This window comes from Hypomesus transpacificus, unplaced genomic scaffold (genome assembly GCF_021917145.1).
Source record: "Hypomesus transpacificus isolate Combined female unplaced genomic scaffold, fHypTra1 scaffold_27, whole genome shotgun sequence".
Classification (NCBI taxonomy): Eukaryota; Metazoa; Chordata; class Actinopteri; order Osmeriformes; family Osmeridae; genus Hypomesus; species Hypomesus transpacificus.
This window is the reverse complement of record NW_025813796.1, coordinates 1,273,419-1,290,282: the sequence shown is the minus strand read 5'-3', so window position 1 is coordinate 1,290,282 and position 16,864 is coordinate 1,273,419. Positions and strand designations below refer to the sequence as shown.

The window sequence follows — 16,864 nt, the reverse complement described above, 5'->3', positions numbered from 1 at the left end:
ACTGGGATCAACCAGGACCAATTGAAATGTGACCTATAAGAGCTAATTGTATGACTACGTATTTTAGTTTATTTAGTTTTCCCCTGGTATAGTGTGTTTTTTTATTTAGACTTGGCTTGAGACCAATACTACATTTAAGACCTTCTATTGTATTTAGTTAATTACATGTATTTAGTCCAATGACTTTGATGGACTAAAACATTTTGTCCAAAACATTCATCCCTCTTGAAGTTTTACCAAACCTGGCAACACTCCTGGTTGCCATCCCGCAGGACCAGAAAGGCAGCTCGAACCTGAGGGATCTATATCATTCCTAATTAATAAAGAACAATGTTATAATCATTAACCGTTATAATCACCAGCAGATACGTGCTAAAATGTATTAGTTATACAGTGTTTGCATAGAGTAAACATTGCTACAAGCAATAAAGTGGACTCAATCGGATGACGTAACAAAAGTCTGAAGTAGGACCACTTTGAGAATGCGGAAGTGTGGCACTAATTTCAATTTCGCAGTCGTGATGGTGAGACTTTCAGGTTGAAAATGTACATAGCTAGCTTGTTACACTTGTCTTCGGTGTTTGTACTCGCTATCTACTTGTTAGTTTGTAAAGCAATAGATCATAATTCAGCGACGTTAGTTGTGCTAGCTAGCTAGCTAGCAGTATTTGCGGGACTTTCCCCTAGCCATATATAGAATGACGCAGAGGCAACCTCCTAAAGATTCTTTTGGACACACATGACCCTATCTTATCCCAATTCTTTAATGTATGCAGTGTTGTAGGATATGAGTAAGTGTTATGGATGAAAACGAGTGTGGGGACGGGAACTACCTTGTACAAGATGAAGATTCACTCATCGAAGGTGTCAGCAACCCTGTGCTCTTTGTGGTCGTTCTTAGTGTTACGTTTTTGTGTGGTCTTCTGACACTGCTTTGCAGGTAACTAATACACACGTTTCACTTCATATTCATGTAACCTTAACTGTCTGTTACACTGGTCACATCTGAGCATAAGCAAAAAGCTGTATCTCAATAGTTTGATAGAATAAATATCTAATTGGCCGCCCGTCTTCATAGAAATGAGCAGCAGGACATCCACCCAGAGAACCAGGAGCATGTGCGCGCCGTTCGCCAGCAGCTCCAATCCGAGCAGGTAGTGTATGTGCCAGATGTACCATTTGATTGAATGACCATTGCTTTTGCCAATGAATGAGTTTGTCGGTTGTACATTATTTGGAACCAGTTTAACCTCAACAGATGTGTGTTAGTAGCTCCTAATGTACTCTAGCCCTGTAAGACCCAGTTTAAAATTACAACATCACTTTTAGCTCTCCAAAAAACATATTTGCAAATATGATTTTTTTTAAACACCACATTTACATAGCCAATGGCATTGTCTTTCCTTGCAATGCCATTGGATAAATGTGGTCTTTCAAAGAAACAAACCCCCCAAAAAGCACTAAGAGAGAGCTAAAAGTGACGTAATTTCACAACAAGGGTTCTTACAGGGCTAGACTAGCTTCTGCCTGGTATTGTGGGCTGAATAGTTTCTTCCTCCAACAGGAATCCCCCCCAGAACCCAGGCCTCAGTACTACACTGATATGTCCTGCCCAGTGTGTTTACAGCAGGCCGTGCTGCCCGTAGAAACCAACTGCGGTCACCTCTTCTGTGGTAAGTTCTTATCGAAGACTAAATGCCAAAACACGTGCACAAATTGACTGTGTGTGGCATGGAAATACGTACTGAAAGCCCTTGTGTTCAATTTGAGCGTTGTGTCGTTTATTTAGGTGCGTGTATTATTGCATACTGGAGGTATGGGACTTGGCTGGGGGCAATCCACTGTCCCATCTGCAGACAAATAGTAAGGCTCCAAATACATTACATTTACATTTAGTCATTTAGCAGACGCTCTTATCCAGAGCGACTTACAGTAAGTACAGGGACATTCCCCCCGAGGCAAGTAGGGTAAAGTGCCTTGCCCAAGGACACAACATCATGTGGCGCGGCGGGGAATCGATCCGGCAACCTTCTGATTACTAGCCCAACCCCCTCACCGCTCAGCCATCTGACTCCCTGACAAATAGGCTATATCTACGACTCTCCCCCACATACTTTTATGTATAATTTGGCTATATTGCTCTGACTTTATTGGCTTGGTTCCACTAAGGCACCGTGGGTTTCATTTCACATCAGGTTACACTCCTTTCCCCAGGTGACGTTGGTTTTCCCTCTCTTCAACGAGCAAGCCTCTGCCCAGCAGGTCCAGGATGGGGAGGCAGAGCCCACCCTCATCATGCAGGACGTCAACGACTACAACCGCAGGTTCTCCGGACAGCCCAGATCTGTGAGTCCCGAGTCTCCATGTTCAAGGCTCCGGGCTCAGTCTTGATCTCTGCTGCAGTTCTTTTTTTTTTTCAATGTCCTTTTCTTTTCATTTATTCATTACATTTACATTATATGTGTTCATTTAGCAGACGCTTTTATCCAAAGCGACTTCCAAGAGAGAGCTTTACAAAGTGCATAGGTCACTGATAATAACAACAAGATAGCCACAAAGCATTGCGGGTAGTCTTTTTTAACACAGGGATTGCTGGGCTTCTTTTTCACTATGAGACATCATATCAGCTTGTGTTTTCATGTGGTGTTTTAATGGACTTCCAAGACTTGCGCGGCGTCATACTCGTATCCTTTTTGTCCCCAGATTATGGAGCGTCTAAGGGACGTGCCCACGCTGCTTCGTCACGCCTTCCGGGAGATGTTCTCCATGGGCGGACTCTTCTGGATGTTCCGCATCCGCATCCTGCTGTGTCTGGTGGGTGCGCTGACATACCTCGTCTCCCCGCTGGATTTCGTCCCCGAGGCTCTGTTTGGTCTGCTGGGCTTCATGGACGACTTCTTTGTCATCCTCCTGCTCTTTATCTACATCTCGATCATGTACCGGGAGGTGGTGACTCAGAGACTAGCTGGCTGAGACCCGCCCCCCCCTCCCTCAACTCATATCAGGTCAAGGATCATCAAGGACTACCAAGGCTCCAAGTCTCAGAATAGGGCAGAAACACTGTGACTTTAGGGCTACCTAGGCCTCAATCCGACCCTGCTGCCTACTATCATGGCACTGGCTGGAATGATCTCATATGGGTTTGGAATACTAATTAAAGTGTGTCAAGTTATAGCCTGTAATAAATGAAGAAACTGGAGTCTGTACAAAAGGGAATTAAATTATTGGATTGTGTTTATGTTTTGTCTGAAATATACCCTCAATACCACTGGACTGAATTGAATGCACATTCCTGGCTGTAAGCAGGGCACTTACCACAATCCCTCTCATAGGAATACCAGTCAATTCTAAAGGGTCTCCTTTGATATGTGTTCATGACGATTGTGGGATTGATTACTGAGTAGTTAAACAAGGAAAAGGAAGACATTTGTCTAATGGATAACAAATATATTTTGATCTTACGCAACTGTGCACCCATACAACAATTTCCTCAAAATGTGTTTAAAAAATGTAATTGCTAGTTATTACCCTTGTTTTAGGACTCCGGGAGACCCAAAGTGTTTGCTTGAACCAAACGTTTGAACCAAACTTTTGCTTCCTGTTCTTACTTTCTGTTCCCTCTTTAGCTTCCTCTGCTTGATCTTTGTGCAGATTCAATGTTTAAACCTCAGGCGTATGGTTTGTGTCCATGTCATGGCAGAGGTAATCCGACTTTTTGCCCAATCCTAAATCAAGCCTAGCACCCTAACCCTCTATGAACATACAACGAGTCAGAGGAGCCATTTAAAAGGTGCAAGCTAAGTGGCACCCCCCCCCCCCCCCCCCCCCCCTCTAGCACCAGTTCCCACAGCAGGAGGAGTGATTTGGGAGCAGGGCCAAATCATATTCTTTTTTTTCTCACCTATTAAGAACGTGACACAGACATGGGCTTCTGACCAAAACAAGGGAGACTAAGTCCAGGAAAGATGTCCTTGTCTCTAAAATATAAAGAAATGTAATAACATGCAATCTGTTTATAATCACTGGAATATTGTAAGAACAGTAAAGGTGAAGATATTACATACAATTCAATATTGGTTGTTTTTCTTTGCCTACAGCATTGTTATGGAACGTGAAGTGATGAGGAGAGAATTTGCTTGTAAGGATCATGCTAGTCTAGGCTCCACGCAGTCCCACACAGCTACATGATCCCATCTGAAGGGAGTGTTATATATCATGGCTCAACCCTCCACACCCCTCGAGATTTTCAAGGGCAGGTCAGATTAGCTCCTGTCGTTTTATGTCATTAAAGCAGTAGTGTTGCTTTAGGATGGTAGGTATTTTTTGCGAAAGAAACCATTACGATTTAAGCAGCCTAAACAGTATTTTCACTTATTCTATTGCAGTTCCTTTTGATATTCAAATTCAATTTAACTCCTGAGAACGTTTTTTTCCCATCTGGGTAAACTCAGAAAGTGTTAAAGCTTCTTAATAATGGCTACGTTGTAGATACTTTTTATTTTCTTGTTTTGTGTCTGTGAATAGAAGTACAATGACTCTGACTCTCGTGAATGCCGTACTGCAACACTTCCATGACCACCAGGTGGCACTACAGACCAATACTTGCCATATGTGTCTAGGGTAATGAGTTAGATACGTTTTATCCATCAGGTTTTGTGGTATGTAGTGCCAGTTTGTTGACCTCTTTATTTTCCCTGTGACCCTGTCCCCTAACAGAAATATTACAAGTGACATCACTCTCAATGATATCTGGAGAAGTATTAAATGAGCATGTGTATTTTTGCATATACCGGTTTTGCAACAAGTAGAAAACGTCAACGTAAAAAACCCGACAACATTGTATTATTACAGTGATAAGTATGTGACTCATAATTTGCTATGCCCTGCATCAGAAGGCATGGGGAGTTAGTCACCCGGCAACAGAATGTCAGTGAAAACGACTCCGGTCCAAACATGTGCCTTACGACGTCAAAGAGAGCAGTAATTGGCATCTTCCTACGTGAGGTCCTTCACGAGATGGATCAGTCATAGCCGTACTCCCACATGCATTGTGAAACAACCTCCAATCAGGTGTCTCGTTCCTTTGTACATTCAATCTTCAGAGGTTCTGATATCGCGTTTGTCCTGTCCCGCCTTGTCCGTCATGTTCCTGATAGTCCCTTAATCACTTGTCTATTTCAATCATATCAACTCCATCTGATAAGTAGCGTTTACAAGCTTAAATGTCAGTGGTCTCGGCTGCGAGGCCTTGACATACATGTTCGGAGTCTACGGCCAAATCTGAGCCCCTCACGTTGTCTCAGATCTCTCGCTTCCCCTCAAGGTTATGGGCCCTTGCCAACATGTTGATTCGAAATGCAAAGTGACTTGTTCATCTTGGCGTTTTGCGATAAACAGAAAAACATCCGTACTGTGGGGTAGATACTGGTGTATGAGGGAGTAGAGGATGTCACTGTTTGCCTGACTGGGGGAAGACACACGCACACACACAAACAAACAAGCACAGACGTTGTCTTTCAGTTGGAGCCTGTCAGACCAGCCCTTTTTTACTGGGCTCTATGGATGCCCCGGGACAAGTAGTTAACAGATGAACTCTGACTGGAGACTTCAGATGAGAGAGAGAGAGAGAGAGAGAGAGGGAGAGAGGGAGAGAGAGAGAGGGAGAGAGAAAGAGAGAGGGAGAGAGGAAGAGAGAGGAAGAGAGGCAGATTTAGTGAGGTCAGACTGCTTCCATCAGAGCCCCACATCATGTCTGTGTCCTTTTCCCATTGTACCAGTGAGTTCACTACACGGCAAGCCTGCCTGGCAACCCACGGTTCTCCACGATGCAGACTCCCAGCTCAGCAGCATGCATCTACATCGCGTTCAACCTCGGCTCTGGTTGGATGGTGTGTAGGAGGAGACAGACAGTGAGACATATCTGAGGCAAACACCAGCCCCCTCTAACCTGCTATGGTGATACTTTAAAGGTCACATCGAATCCACGGTCACCCGCTTCTCTGTCCAGCCTCGCACGGAGACCAACAACCTGTAGGATTGACTGGGCGACGCTGTCAACGGCCGCCCGTAAATCAACGTTGTCATTTGAAGGGATGGAACCGCACGTTCCAGACACGGTTGGCACTCTGTGAATAAAAAGGGTACACCCAAAAAGAGGGGGTTGGCTTTCTTTGGACAGGCTGTTCTCACGCCCTGCTGTCCATCTGGGCCAGGGCGTGGGTCTGGATCCAGCCTACCGTGTGAGAGCAAAGCATCCAGAAGGCTCCCTCAGCTTTCTCTTCCAGAGCCAAAGGTGGTTAATTCAGCCGACCACGACTGCCCACGCTGTGGAACACTCTGGAACACTCTGGCACCGGGGGTCGGTCCCCAGTGTTTTTCCAGCGTCAGAGTCAGGGACGAGGTGCTGGGGGGACAATACCTTATTGTGCGCTGCTCCTCTGTGCTGAACGTGCACACGAGTACACAAAGAGAGTGTTTGATTAAGAGAGGAATTCCGCAACACATCAACATGTGATATTGAATTGAACTTGCTTTTGACCGTGACAGCAGAAACAGGTACATTTCATGGACTGATCAAGATGAGGAAGTTAGGGCTACTTAGGGCCCCTTCAGCACCATTATACACAAAGGATGAGGATGTGTAGACCAGATCTGGAACTGTGATCTTTCCTTCCGCGTGCATTTCCTGTTTCATTCTTACTGTCTTCAACTTTTTCTCTTTAATGTTGAACTGACATGCAAGGCCCTTCTTCACTAATCCCCCTCATTCCTCCGAACTTGTTCTTCTGACAGATGACAAAAACATTTATCCTCCGCCTTACTCATCTTCAAGCTTACCCCTCTTTTGTTAATGTCATACGCTATAAGGAATGTTCTAAATATACAATTTCGTAAATTGAATTAACATTCAATGAAGTCATTTTCCTCCAGAGGAAACACACATCCCAATCTAGAAAACCTCTTTATTCTTCCATAATTGTCTTGACTCCCATACTATAGGGAGGTTATGATATTTGTCGTTTTTTGTCCTCTACAGGTCTAACATGACCATACAGATGGAATAACCACACTGAAGGCTGGAATAACACATTTTAATTTGATTATCACCTAGCATTTACGTGGCCACGCTCTCCACGCTCATCAAAAAAAAATGTATTTTTGGATGTAAAACAATAAGCTCCTTTCTATAGAATTCAGACTGAAAACAAATGAAAAGGGTGACTTGACCAACCCTGTATGTCACCAGATAAAATCTTGTAACACACTCTTAGCGATGTGGTTTAATTGATGACAGTCCTGTCTGACTTCATCTCCGTAGAAACCCTTTTGTCCACCAAGATCCTATCCAAAACAAATAGAGAGCAAAGACAGATCAAAGACATATGGTTTTAACTAGCTCTCAAGGAGAAGATGATTAGCTCAACACATTGCCAATGAAAACAAAAAAGACCCCTTTCAGCCCCCCAGGATAGAGAGGTTACTTCCACCAAACAGGCACGATTTGGGCATGTTCATGGGAGTCCTTCTCCTGACTCCCTCAAGTCGTGCCTAAAGCTGGAGGAGCGAGGGGGAGGGAGAGGCCAATGATTCGGAGGCCTAACCCCTTCAACTTGCCTGACTTAGTGGAGGCCTCACCCCAAGGCTTTAGAGCCAGTGAAGACATGCTGCCTCGCTGCTGGATGAGCTGTGTGTCAGCACGGCTCCAGGTCTCTCCCTCCCTCTGTCTAACCCTTTCTTTCTCCCTGCTTCTCGCTCACTCTCTCTCTCTTTCTTTCTCCGTGTGGCTCAAGTACGCTTTGGCATAGTTGGTGGCCTCCGCAGGGTTACTGGCCATGAAGAAATGTCCTAATAAAGCAGAAAAACTCCCTCGACTTTTTAGACTCGAGGTCCTCTACTCAAGCAGTTCAAAGTTAACATGTGGAGACTGAGCATGCAGGTCACCGGGGTCAGTGGGTTTGCTTTCGTAAACAAGACGATGTTCTTGAAACCTCACAGGGGAATATACATGCGAGAATGCAACATGATCATGCTCGGATTTTTGTCATGCATTTATGTCAGCGGAAATCAAATTTGTCAAGAGATCAGTAGTACGATATGGATTCATTTGCATTATAGTATCATTTCATTCAGAGAGCCAAAATGTGTCTAAATGCTTTGCCCACTGCAGTTGTTGTGCCGCCCCGGTTTCATCAACCTGTCCATTTTAATTTTTTTTCCCCAGGTTCTGTGCCCGCGAGTTTCTGACACCTCTCCGCCTCTCAATCACTCTGCATGCTGAGTGGTGGTCTCTCCTCTGGATTTGTGTCTGCTTCAGATACTTCAAATCCCCTGCTCGGAAAGGGCTGAGCGTCTTCTCTGTTCTTCTCGGGCGTTCTCTTTTCACGTCTTTTTCTTCCGGGCCCCAACCCTCGGCCCGACCACTTCCAACCACTTCAGGTCGTTTTAGTGTGTTAGCTTTCAACTCGCGTCGCACCACTCTTGTTCCATTTCTCTCTGTCCTTCACGTTCCCTTTCTTGCTCTCTCCCTTTCCTTTCTCTCTCTCGTTCTCTCTCTCTCACACACACGCACACATAAACACACGCACGCACACACACACACACACGCACACAAACGACAGCTGAGCCATACCTCCCTTCTGGGCCCGAAAACACTTGAGTTATTCAACATACGGAATGAGCGGTGAGGGCTGCCCACATATGATTCATACCCAGGCACTGAGACAGATCTCCCGGTGAAAGATGGATCAGATTCATGCCTCTCAGTTCTCTCTCCCCCCTCCTGCGTCTGAATACTTTCTTGAAGTGTCGTGCTGTGCAAAAGGGGATTATGTCGTCTTGGCTTGGTTAGCCCATAGATGACATGGTTCACTTATTACAGTCAGTGCCAAAGTGCCATAGATTATTTGTGTTCTTCTCACTGTGCCGCATTTTCCCATCTGTCTCCCCGCTCGTGTTGAAGTGGAAGGCATTTGAATAGTGACTAAAGTAGCAGAACAAGGAGGCAGAACAGACCCACCGCCGGTGGTTGTCACCGCCACTTGTCTCGTGACTTAACATCTTGTTCTGTTCTCTCTTCCATCCCATGTGGCTAATCACTCAACTTTTAGCTAGGCTAATTGGTATAATAAACAAGGGGGATCGTTTCTGCTTGCAAATCACATGCATTCCTCAGAGACCTGCAGAGAAATATGAAGGAAATGTCCCTTTATAAGTACATATATATTTGACGGTATTAAATCACAGCATACTGTGTCTTGCTAGGGAACTACTGTGTAGTGTGTGCTTATTTATTGTCGAGAACCATTTGAAAGCTTGCAGTTTGCGTTGTGAGGACTCTACTGAAGGACATGCTTTGGAACATGACAGCACTCTCTCTGGAAATAATCCAAGGGCACAGGAAAGCATCTCCGATCAGTTTAGCTGTACAATAAGTTCCACAATACTCTGCACGAGTACATCACTACGAGTTGAGTGGTCAGCAAGCATCCTCGGGGACAGTCATTCCAATGTTCGCACAGGCGTCATCCACTCTCAGTGCAAACTCTCCCCGGAGTTGCCTCCTCCCCCCTTAGCTCCCTTCCCCCCCCTTCCTCCCAGTGCCTCCCTCACCGAGTTAAATTTTGCATAATAATTCATTATCCACAACAATGATTTTCATTGTGATTAAATATGTTCATACAGTGGTTGGAAGGTCAATTGCTTATTGACTGGAAACCTAGCCTCCTCCTCAAACGGCTCAATGAAGCGCACGCAAATCTGAGATCAACGGTTTTAACTCCAGCACCACCAGTAAGGAGGTTTTTTTGGGGGGTAACTGTGACAAATACTCCAGAAGGCTCTATCTCTATTTATACGAGGCCGCTTTACTCACCACAAGGTTTCAAGCTTCTTATGGTCCCTTGCAAGCAGGAGATGACCTGTAAGGTGGTGCAGAGCCCGATCAAAGGCTCGGCAGATGTTGCAGATAGGAGAGGGGCCTCATTTAAATTTTTCCGGAGAACAAATAGAGCACATCCTAATGTGCAATCCAAACCCCTTCACTGTGCCACGCCAAATGAAGGGGAGGCTCTGTGAGGCAAAGACCCAAATGTTACTACTAGCCGAAAACGAAAAACCAATTCCGTTTAATGTCATCAGCATGGGCGTATCTAGCCCTATTTGGGGGGGGGGGGGGGGGGGGGGGGTGCTGGAGCCCCCCCCAAAAGTTTCAGTAGCCCCCCCAAAAAAATATTATGATAAAAATATATAGATTTATAATTTTTTTAAACATATTTTAAATCTAAATGTGTTCATTTCTCTTCCTAAAACCCACTAGAGGACACTATTTAAAAGGATATTTTCAAAACTTTGTTCTGGGGGAACATGCCCCCAGACCCCCCTAGTTTTGCTGGGTCACAGGAAAAATGACAGGTTTTATCTAGGGGCTTAGCCCCCCCAAAAGTGGGAACCTAGATTCGCCCCTAGTCATTAGAGAGGAACTACAAGGTTCAGTCACGTCTCCGAAAATTATTTGGTAATTTTTTGGGCAGAAAATATTAACTCAGCTAAAAGAACACTTTGTCTCTGGCAATACGGTTCAGCTCTCTGGCCCCCCCAAATCCTGACTTATCATCCCGACCTTATTAGCAGAGAAAATGTCATCATAATTACCGCTCACCTCCATAAAGACAGACCCAAAGGTGGTGGCTGGGATGATGGAGACAGCACCAAGAAAAGTTTTGTGTGAAGTAGGGAATGCCCTTCCTTAGCATGTCTGATGTGTGTGACAGTTACACTTTTGAACACTGATTCAATAGAGCCTCCTGTTCCATGTTGGTGAATATGATGTGTGTAGTATGGCAGTGGGGTTTTCGCCGAGAGACAGTCGTTGAACCGCCGTCACCCATTAAAACTGACTTTGGACTGGTCTACACATCTTGGCCCTGTCTTACATCTTCATGTATAACAACAAAACCTGATGTGACATATATATATATATGCATCATATACAGTGCCCTCCAAAAGTATTGGAACAGTGAGGCCAATTCCTTTATTTTTGCTGTAGACTGAAAACATTTGGGCTTGACATCAAACGATGAATGTGAAACCAGAGATCAACGTTTCAGCTTTTATTTCCAGGTATTTACATCAGGATCTGATGCACAAATTAGAAAATATCACCTTTTTGTTCAAACCCACCCATTTGTCACGTGAGCAAAAGTATTGGAACATATGACTGACAGGTGTGTTTTGTTGCCCAGGTGTGTCCTATTACATACATTATTCAATCAATAAATACCACTGAATGTCTACACTCAGGTTCAGATTGGGTAAGATAGGTTTTGTCTATGCAGACTGTATTCAGAGGTGAAAACAACATGAAAACCGGAGCGCTGTCTTTGGGTGAAAAACAAGCAATTGTGAGTCTTAGAGAAGATGGAAAATCAATCAGAGCCATTGCAGAAACATTGGCCATAGCCAGTACAACCATTTGGAATGTCCTGAAGAAGAAGAAAACTACTGGTGTACTAAGTAACAGACGTCGAACAGGTAGACCAAGGAAAACATCAGCAGTTGATGACAGAAACATTGTGAGAGCTGTAAAGAAAGAACCTAAAACAACTGTTAGTGAGATCAGCAACAACCTCCAGATGGCAGGAGTGAAGGTATCACTATCTACTGTTCGCAGAAGACTTCATGAACAAAAGTACAAGGGCTACACCAGAAGATGCAAACCACTCATTAGCAAGAAGAATAGGAAGGCCAGGCTGGAATTTGCCAAAAAGTACAGAGATGAACCTCAAAAATTCTGGGACAAAGTTTTATGGACTGATGAGACAAAGATTAACTTTTACCAAAGTGATGGAAAGGCTAAAGTTTGGAGAAAGAAAGGAACTGCTCATGATCCCAAACACACAAGCTCATCTGTGAAACACGGTGGAGGTAATGTCATGGCTTGGGCTTGCATGGCTTCTTCTAGGACGGGCTCATTAATCTTCATTGAGGATGTAACACATGATGGCAGCAGCAAAATGAACTCGGAAGTCTACAGAAACATTTTGTCTGCCAATTTAAGGAAAGATGCAACCAAACTGATTGGCAGAGCCTTCATCATGCAGCAAGATAACGACCCAAAACACACTGCCAAAACAACAAAGGAGTTCATCAGGGGCAAGAAATGGAAGGTATTAGACTGGCCAAGTCAATCTCCAGACTTAAACCCTATAGAGCATGCATTTTACCTGCTTAAGAGGAGACTGAAGGGAGGAACCCCACAAAACAAACAACAACTGAAAGAGGCTACAGTGAAAGCCTGGGAAAGCATCAAAAAGGAAGAATGCAAAAGTTTGGTGACGTCAATGGGTCACAGACTTGCTGCAGTTATTGAAAGCAAAGGATTTGCAACTAAATATTAAGTCTTATTCACTTAAATATGTTTTAAGTATATCTGTTCCAATACTTTTGCTCACATGACAAATGGGTGGATTCAAACAAAATGTGATATTTTCTTAGTTGTGCATCAGATCCTGATGTAAATACCTGGAAATAAAAGCTGAAACGTTGATCTCTGGTCTCACGTTCATTATTTGATGTCAAGCCCAAATGTTTTCAGTCTACAGCAAAAATAAAGGAATTCGCCTCACTGTTCCAATACTTTTGGAGGGCACTGTATGTCCAGTTACCAGTTTTTTCTGCCTCCCTCCCTCCCCCTCCCCCTCCCCCTCCCTCCCTCCCCCTCCCCCTCCCTCCCTCCCTCCCTCCCTCCCTCCCTCCCTCCCTCCCTCCCTCCCTCCCTCCCTCCCTCCCTCCCTCCCTCCCTCCCTCCCTCCCACTCCCTCCCTCCCTCCCTCTCCTCTCCCTTTCCTCCTTGTGCACCCTCCCTCCTCCCTCCTTTTCAGCTTGTGTGTCAGCGTGAGGGCAGCTCCGCTCTCCTCCATCAACGCGACTCTGACGCAGGCTCCTGGGCAGCCTCACCGTGATTGGACGAGCCGGGGCAGCGAGTGGGAGCCTGACTCACCCTAGGTGGGCAGGACAGGCACTGAGTCACCAGTGGGATGGCCGGTGCAGAACACACCATAGTGCTCCACTCCAATCACCACTCCTACAATTTGTCTAATGAGTGTTCTAGCACCCTGGATCAGATGCTTATCTGGGACAAACAACTGCTGGAGAACCCCTCCTATATTAAATCCTCCACCTGCCTTCACAATGAATAAGTCCTTGAGAAAAGAAAGACTTCAATTTACAAAATGAAATTACCTTGAAATTAGACAGGGAAGCTTTGACACTGCAGCTGAGAACTGATTGAGCTCTCCCTGAATGGACTTCACCATGGCCAGGGCTCCCTATGGTTCGACTATAATGAGCCTAACCCACGCCTGTGATTGATAAGGCCTGGTTCTGTTGGCACTGTGTGATCATCACGCTGCTTGGGACTCCCTCATGCCAGAAAGAAAATCTTTGAAATCCTTCATGTTCTTGCTCACCAGTTTAACGTTTTCACAAAGTAAACCAAAACCACATTGCATCCTGTTTTATTGCATTGCATATGTATCGGCATCTGCACAAGTACGTCAGTCTGTTTCCAAGGGAACTACCCCTCAAAACCATTTCTATGTATGCGTCAAGCTCCGCTCTTGGCTTTTAAGTACAATTTGAACTCTTGTAAGCTATGGGGACAAAAATAGTTCAAATGAACACTCTACATCCTGAATCTGAAATATCCATCCATCCATCTATCCATCTATCCATCTATCCACCTATCCATCTATCCATCTATCCATCTATCCATCTATCCACCTATCCATCTATCCATCTATCCACCTATCCATCCATCCATCCATCCATCCATCCATCTACAGTGTCTATCAGTATAAATACAACATGCACAGTATACACAGCATATTCAAAGTCAAGCTTTTTAGTGTTACACATAACTTCAATTGTCCAACTGTTTCGAGCTTATTGTGCTTGGAACATTTTTATTTGAGGATGAAGGAAATAGTGTGGCGTGCCATTTTCACCAACGTCATAAGTATTTTACGACATCATGTCTTTGTGTAGTCCCTCTCAGGTAGTTTTCTCATGTGACCGACTGAAAAAAAGCAAGATATTATTTGTGATCTGGGTCGCAAGCTCACTGCTTCCCCTGGGCCAGAGATGACATTCACATTTTGCTAGTGTTGTTACAAACAGATGCTGGGATCAAACATGAATCTCTCGTGAGTCAAGGCTCCTCAATCTTGACGGAGGGATCATGTCATGTGACATCCCAAAAAGCTCAGACACCCTCTGAAGGTTTCCGGAAGGAGGAGAACACTCCACAGGTACACGTTTGGCTTCACCAGAAGAAGAAGAAAGACAGATAAATGCGTTTGTGTGAACAAAGGTGGATGAACAGGCTGGTGTATTCTGAAGGCATCCGTCCATGTTTTTCCAAGGTCACCTCCTCGCACTCACACCTTTCAGGCCTGGAAGCAGCCTGGCGGCCAGCTCTCTGTGCCAGGTCTCCTCTGTGCTTTGCATGAGTAGCAGCCTCATCAGCCTCGCAGCCATGCTTATTTGCATTAACCTTTTGCTTCAAATTTCAAGCCCTGCCCTCTTTGAGTTCTATGCCAAAGGGTACATTACTGCAAAACTGCGATTGGATAAAATGGTACCAGGGGAAATGTTTTATTCAATTAGCAAGAGCAAGAGGTTATGTTATAATCTAAACTGCTGTGCTGGCTGCTAGACCAAGATCTAAACAGGAGAGAGGACAGGCCATTTTGGCTTTTATACACATTGTATGTTTGCTAATTTCTGTCTGTGAAGTAAAGATTATTTTCCCATTGATTCTTTGCCTTTCGAATTGATCCTACGTCAAAGCTTGGTTCAGCAAAACATTGGAAGAAAACCCCAAAAGCTGTTGCCATGGTATGGATGACAGGGCTTTGGGTCAGTTCAACACACACGTTTGACACAAGTCTAACCCCGCATGCACAAACAGTAGCTAGGTATGGCTGGTTGGTTCGTCATTGGTGGAATGCATTCTCTCCCATCAAAAAGAGCGCAGACAATCAACTCCTATACACCCACACGTTCCACATGCATGACTGGGCCGACTCCAGGAGCATACAGTGCCCTCCAAAAGTATTGGAACAGTGAGGCGAATTCCTTTATTTTTGCTGTAGACTGAAAACATTTGGGCTTGACATCAAATAATGAACGTGAGACCAGAGATCAACGTTTCAGCTTTTATTTCCAGGTATTTACATCAGGATCTGATGCACAACTGAGAAAATATCACATTTTGTTTGAATCCACCCATTTGTCATGTGAGCAAAAGTATTGGAACAGATATACTTAAAACATATTTAAGTGAATAAGACTTAATATTTAGTTGCAAATCCTTTGCTTTCAATAACTGCAGCAAGTCTGTGACCCATTGACGTCACCAAACTTTTGCATTCTTCCTTTTTGATGCTTTCCCAGGCTTTCACTGCAGCCTCTTTCAGTTGTTGTTGGTTTTGTGGGGTTCCTCCCTTCAGTCTCCTCTTAAGCAGGTAAAATGCATGCTCTATAGGGTTTAAGTCTGGAGATTGACTTGGCCAGTCTAATACCTTCCATTTCTTGCCCCTGATGAACTCCTTTGTTGTTTTGGCAGTGTGTTTTGGGTCGTTATCTTGCTGCATGATGAAGGCTCTGCCAATCAGTTTGGTTGCATCTTTCCTTAAATTGGCAGACAAAATGTTTCTGTAGACTTCCGAGTTCATTTTGCTGCTGCCATCATGTGTTACATCCTCAATGAAGATTAATGAGCCCGTCCTAGAAGAAGCCATGCAAGCCCAAGCCATGACATTACCTCCACCGTGTTTCACAGATGAGCTTGTGTGTTTGGGATCATGAGCAGTTCCTTTCTTTCTCCAAACTTTAGCCTTTCCATCACTTTGGTAAAAGTTAATCTTTGTCTCATCAGTCCATAAAACTTTGTCCCAGAATTTTTGAGGTTCATCTCTGTACTTTTTGGCAAATTCCAGCCTGGCCTTCCTATTCTTCTTGCTAATGAGTGGTTTGCATCTTCTGGTGTAGCCCTTGTACTTTTGTTCATGAAGTCTTCTGCGAACAGTAGATAGTGATACCTTCACTCCTGCCATCTGGAGGTTGTTGCTGATCTCACTAACAGTTGTTTTAGGGTCTTTCTTTACAGCTCTCACAATGTTTCTGTCATCAACTGCTGATGTTTTCCTTGATCTACCTGTTCGACGTCTGTTACTTAGTACACCAGTAGTTTTCTTCTTCTTCAGGACATTCCAAATGGTTGTACTGGCTATGGCCAATGTTTCTGCAATGGCTCTGATTGATTTTCCATCTTCTCTAAGACTCACAATTGCTTGTTTTTCACCCAAAGACAGCGCTCCGGTTTTCATGTTGTTTTCACCTCTGAATACAGTCTGAATAGACAAAACCTATCTTACCCAATCTGAACCTGAGTGTAGACATTCAGTGGTATTTATTGATTGAATAATGTATGTAATAGGACACACCTGGGCAACAAAACACACCTGTCAGTCATATGTTCCAATACTTTTGCTCACGTGACAAATGGGTGGGTTCGAACAAAAAGGTGATATTTTCTAATTTGTGCATCAGATCCTGATGTAAATACCTGGAAATAAAAGCTGAAACGTTGATCTCTGGTTTCACATTCATCGTTTGATGTCAAGCCCAAATGTTTTCAGTCTACAGAAAAAATAAAGGAATTGGCCTCACTGTTCCAATACTTTTGGAGGGCACTGTATATCTGCATGAATACAGAACAAGATATGGAAATGTACTGAAGTGTGTGCAAACCATTTTCGCCAGAGGTTGATTATCTATATTTGCGTAGAAACGGTTATTTCTT

General features: G+C 44.3%; 1 protein-coding gene across 2 annotated transcripts; it reads left to right on the top strand.

The window, feature by feature from the left end:
* The first annotated feature begins 257 nt into the window (after positions 1-257).
* rnf170 (ring finger protein 170) lies at positions 258-4,071 on the top strand. Of its 2 annotated transcripts, XM_047014817.1 has the most exons (7): positions 258-524; positions 777-940; positions 1,079-1,154; positions 1,565-1,673; positions 1,790-1,863; positions 2,215-2,346; positions 2,704-4,071. In XM_047014817.1, the coding sequence occupies exons 2-7, from the start codon at positions 801-803 to the stop codon at positions 2,971-2,973; spliced, it is 801 nt and encodes a 266-aa protein (XP_046870773.1). In that variant the 5' UTR covers positions 258-524; positions 777-800; the 3' UTR covers positions 2,974-4,071. The 2 variants fall into 2 exon arrangements, with proteins under 2 accessions (XP_046870773.1, XP_046870772.1); XM_047014816.1 differs by having other exon boundaries at positions 258-940.
* Positions 4,072-16,864: the final 12,793 nt, after the last annotated feature.

Coding starts and splice junctions, on each gene's coding strand:
- rnf170 (XM_047014817.1), top strand. CDS start 801: ATGGATGAAAACGAGTGTGGGGACGGGAACTACCTTGTACAAGATGAA. Junction 1,155..1,564: donor AGCAGCTCCAATCCGAGCAG/GTAGTGTATGTG, acceptor TTCCTCCAACAG/GAATCCCCCCCAGAACCCAG. Junction 1,674..1,789: donor CTGCGGTCACCTCTTCTGTG/GTAAGTTCTTAT, acceptor TCGTTTATTTAG/GTGCGTGTATTATTGCATAC.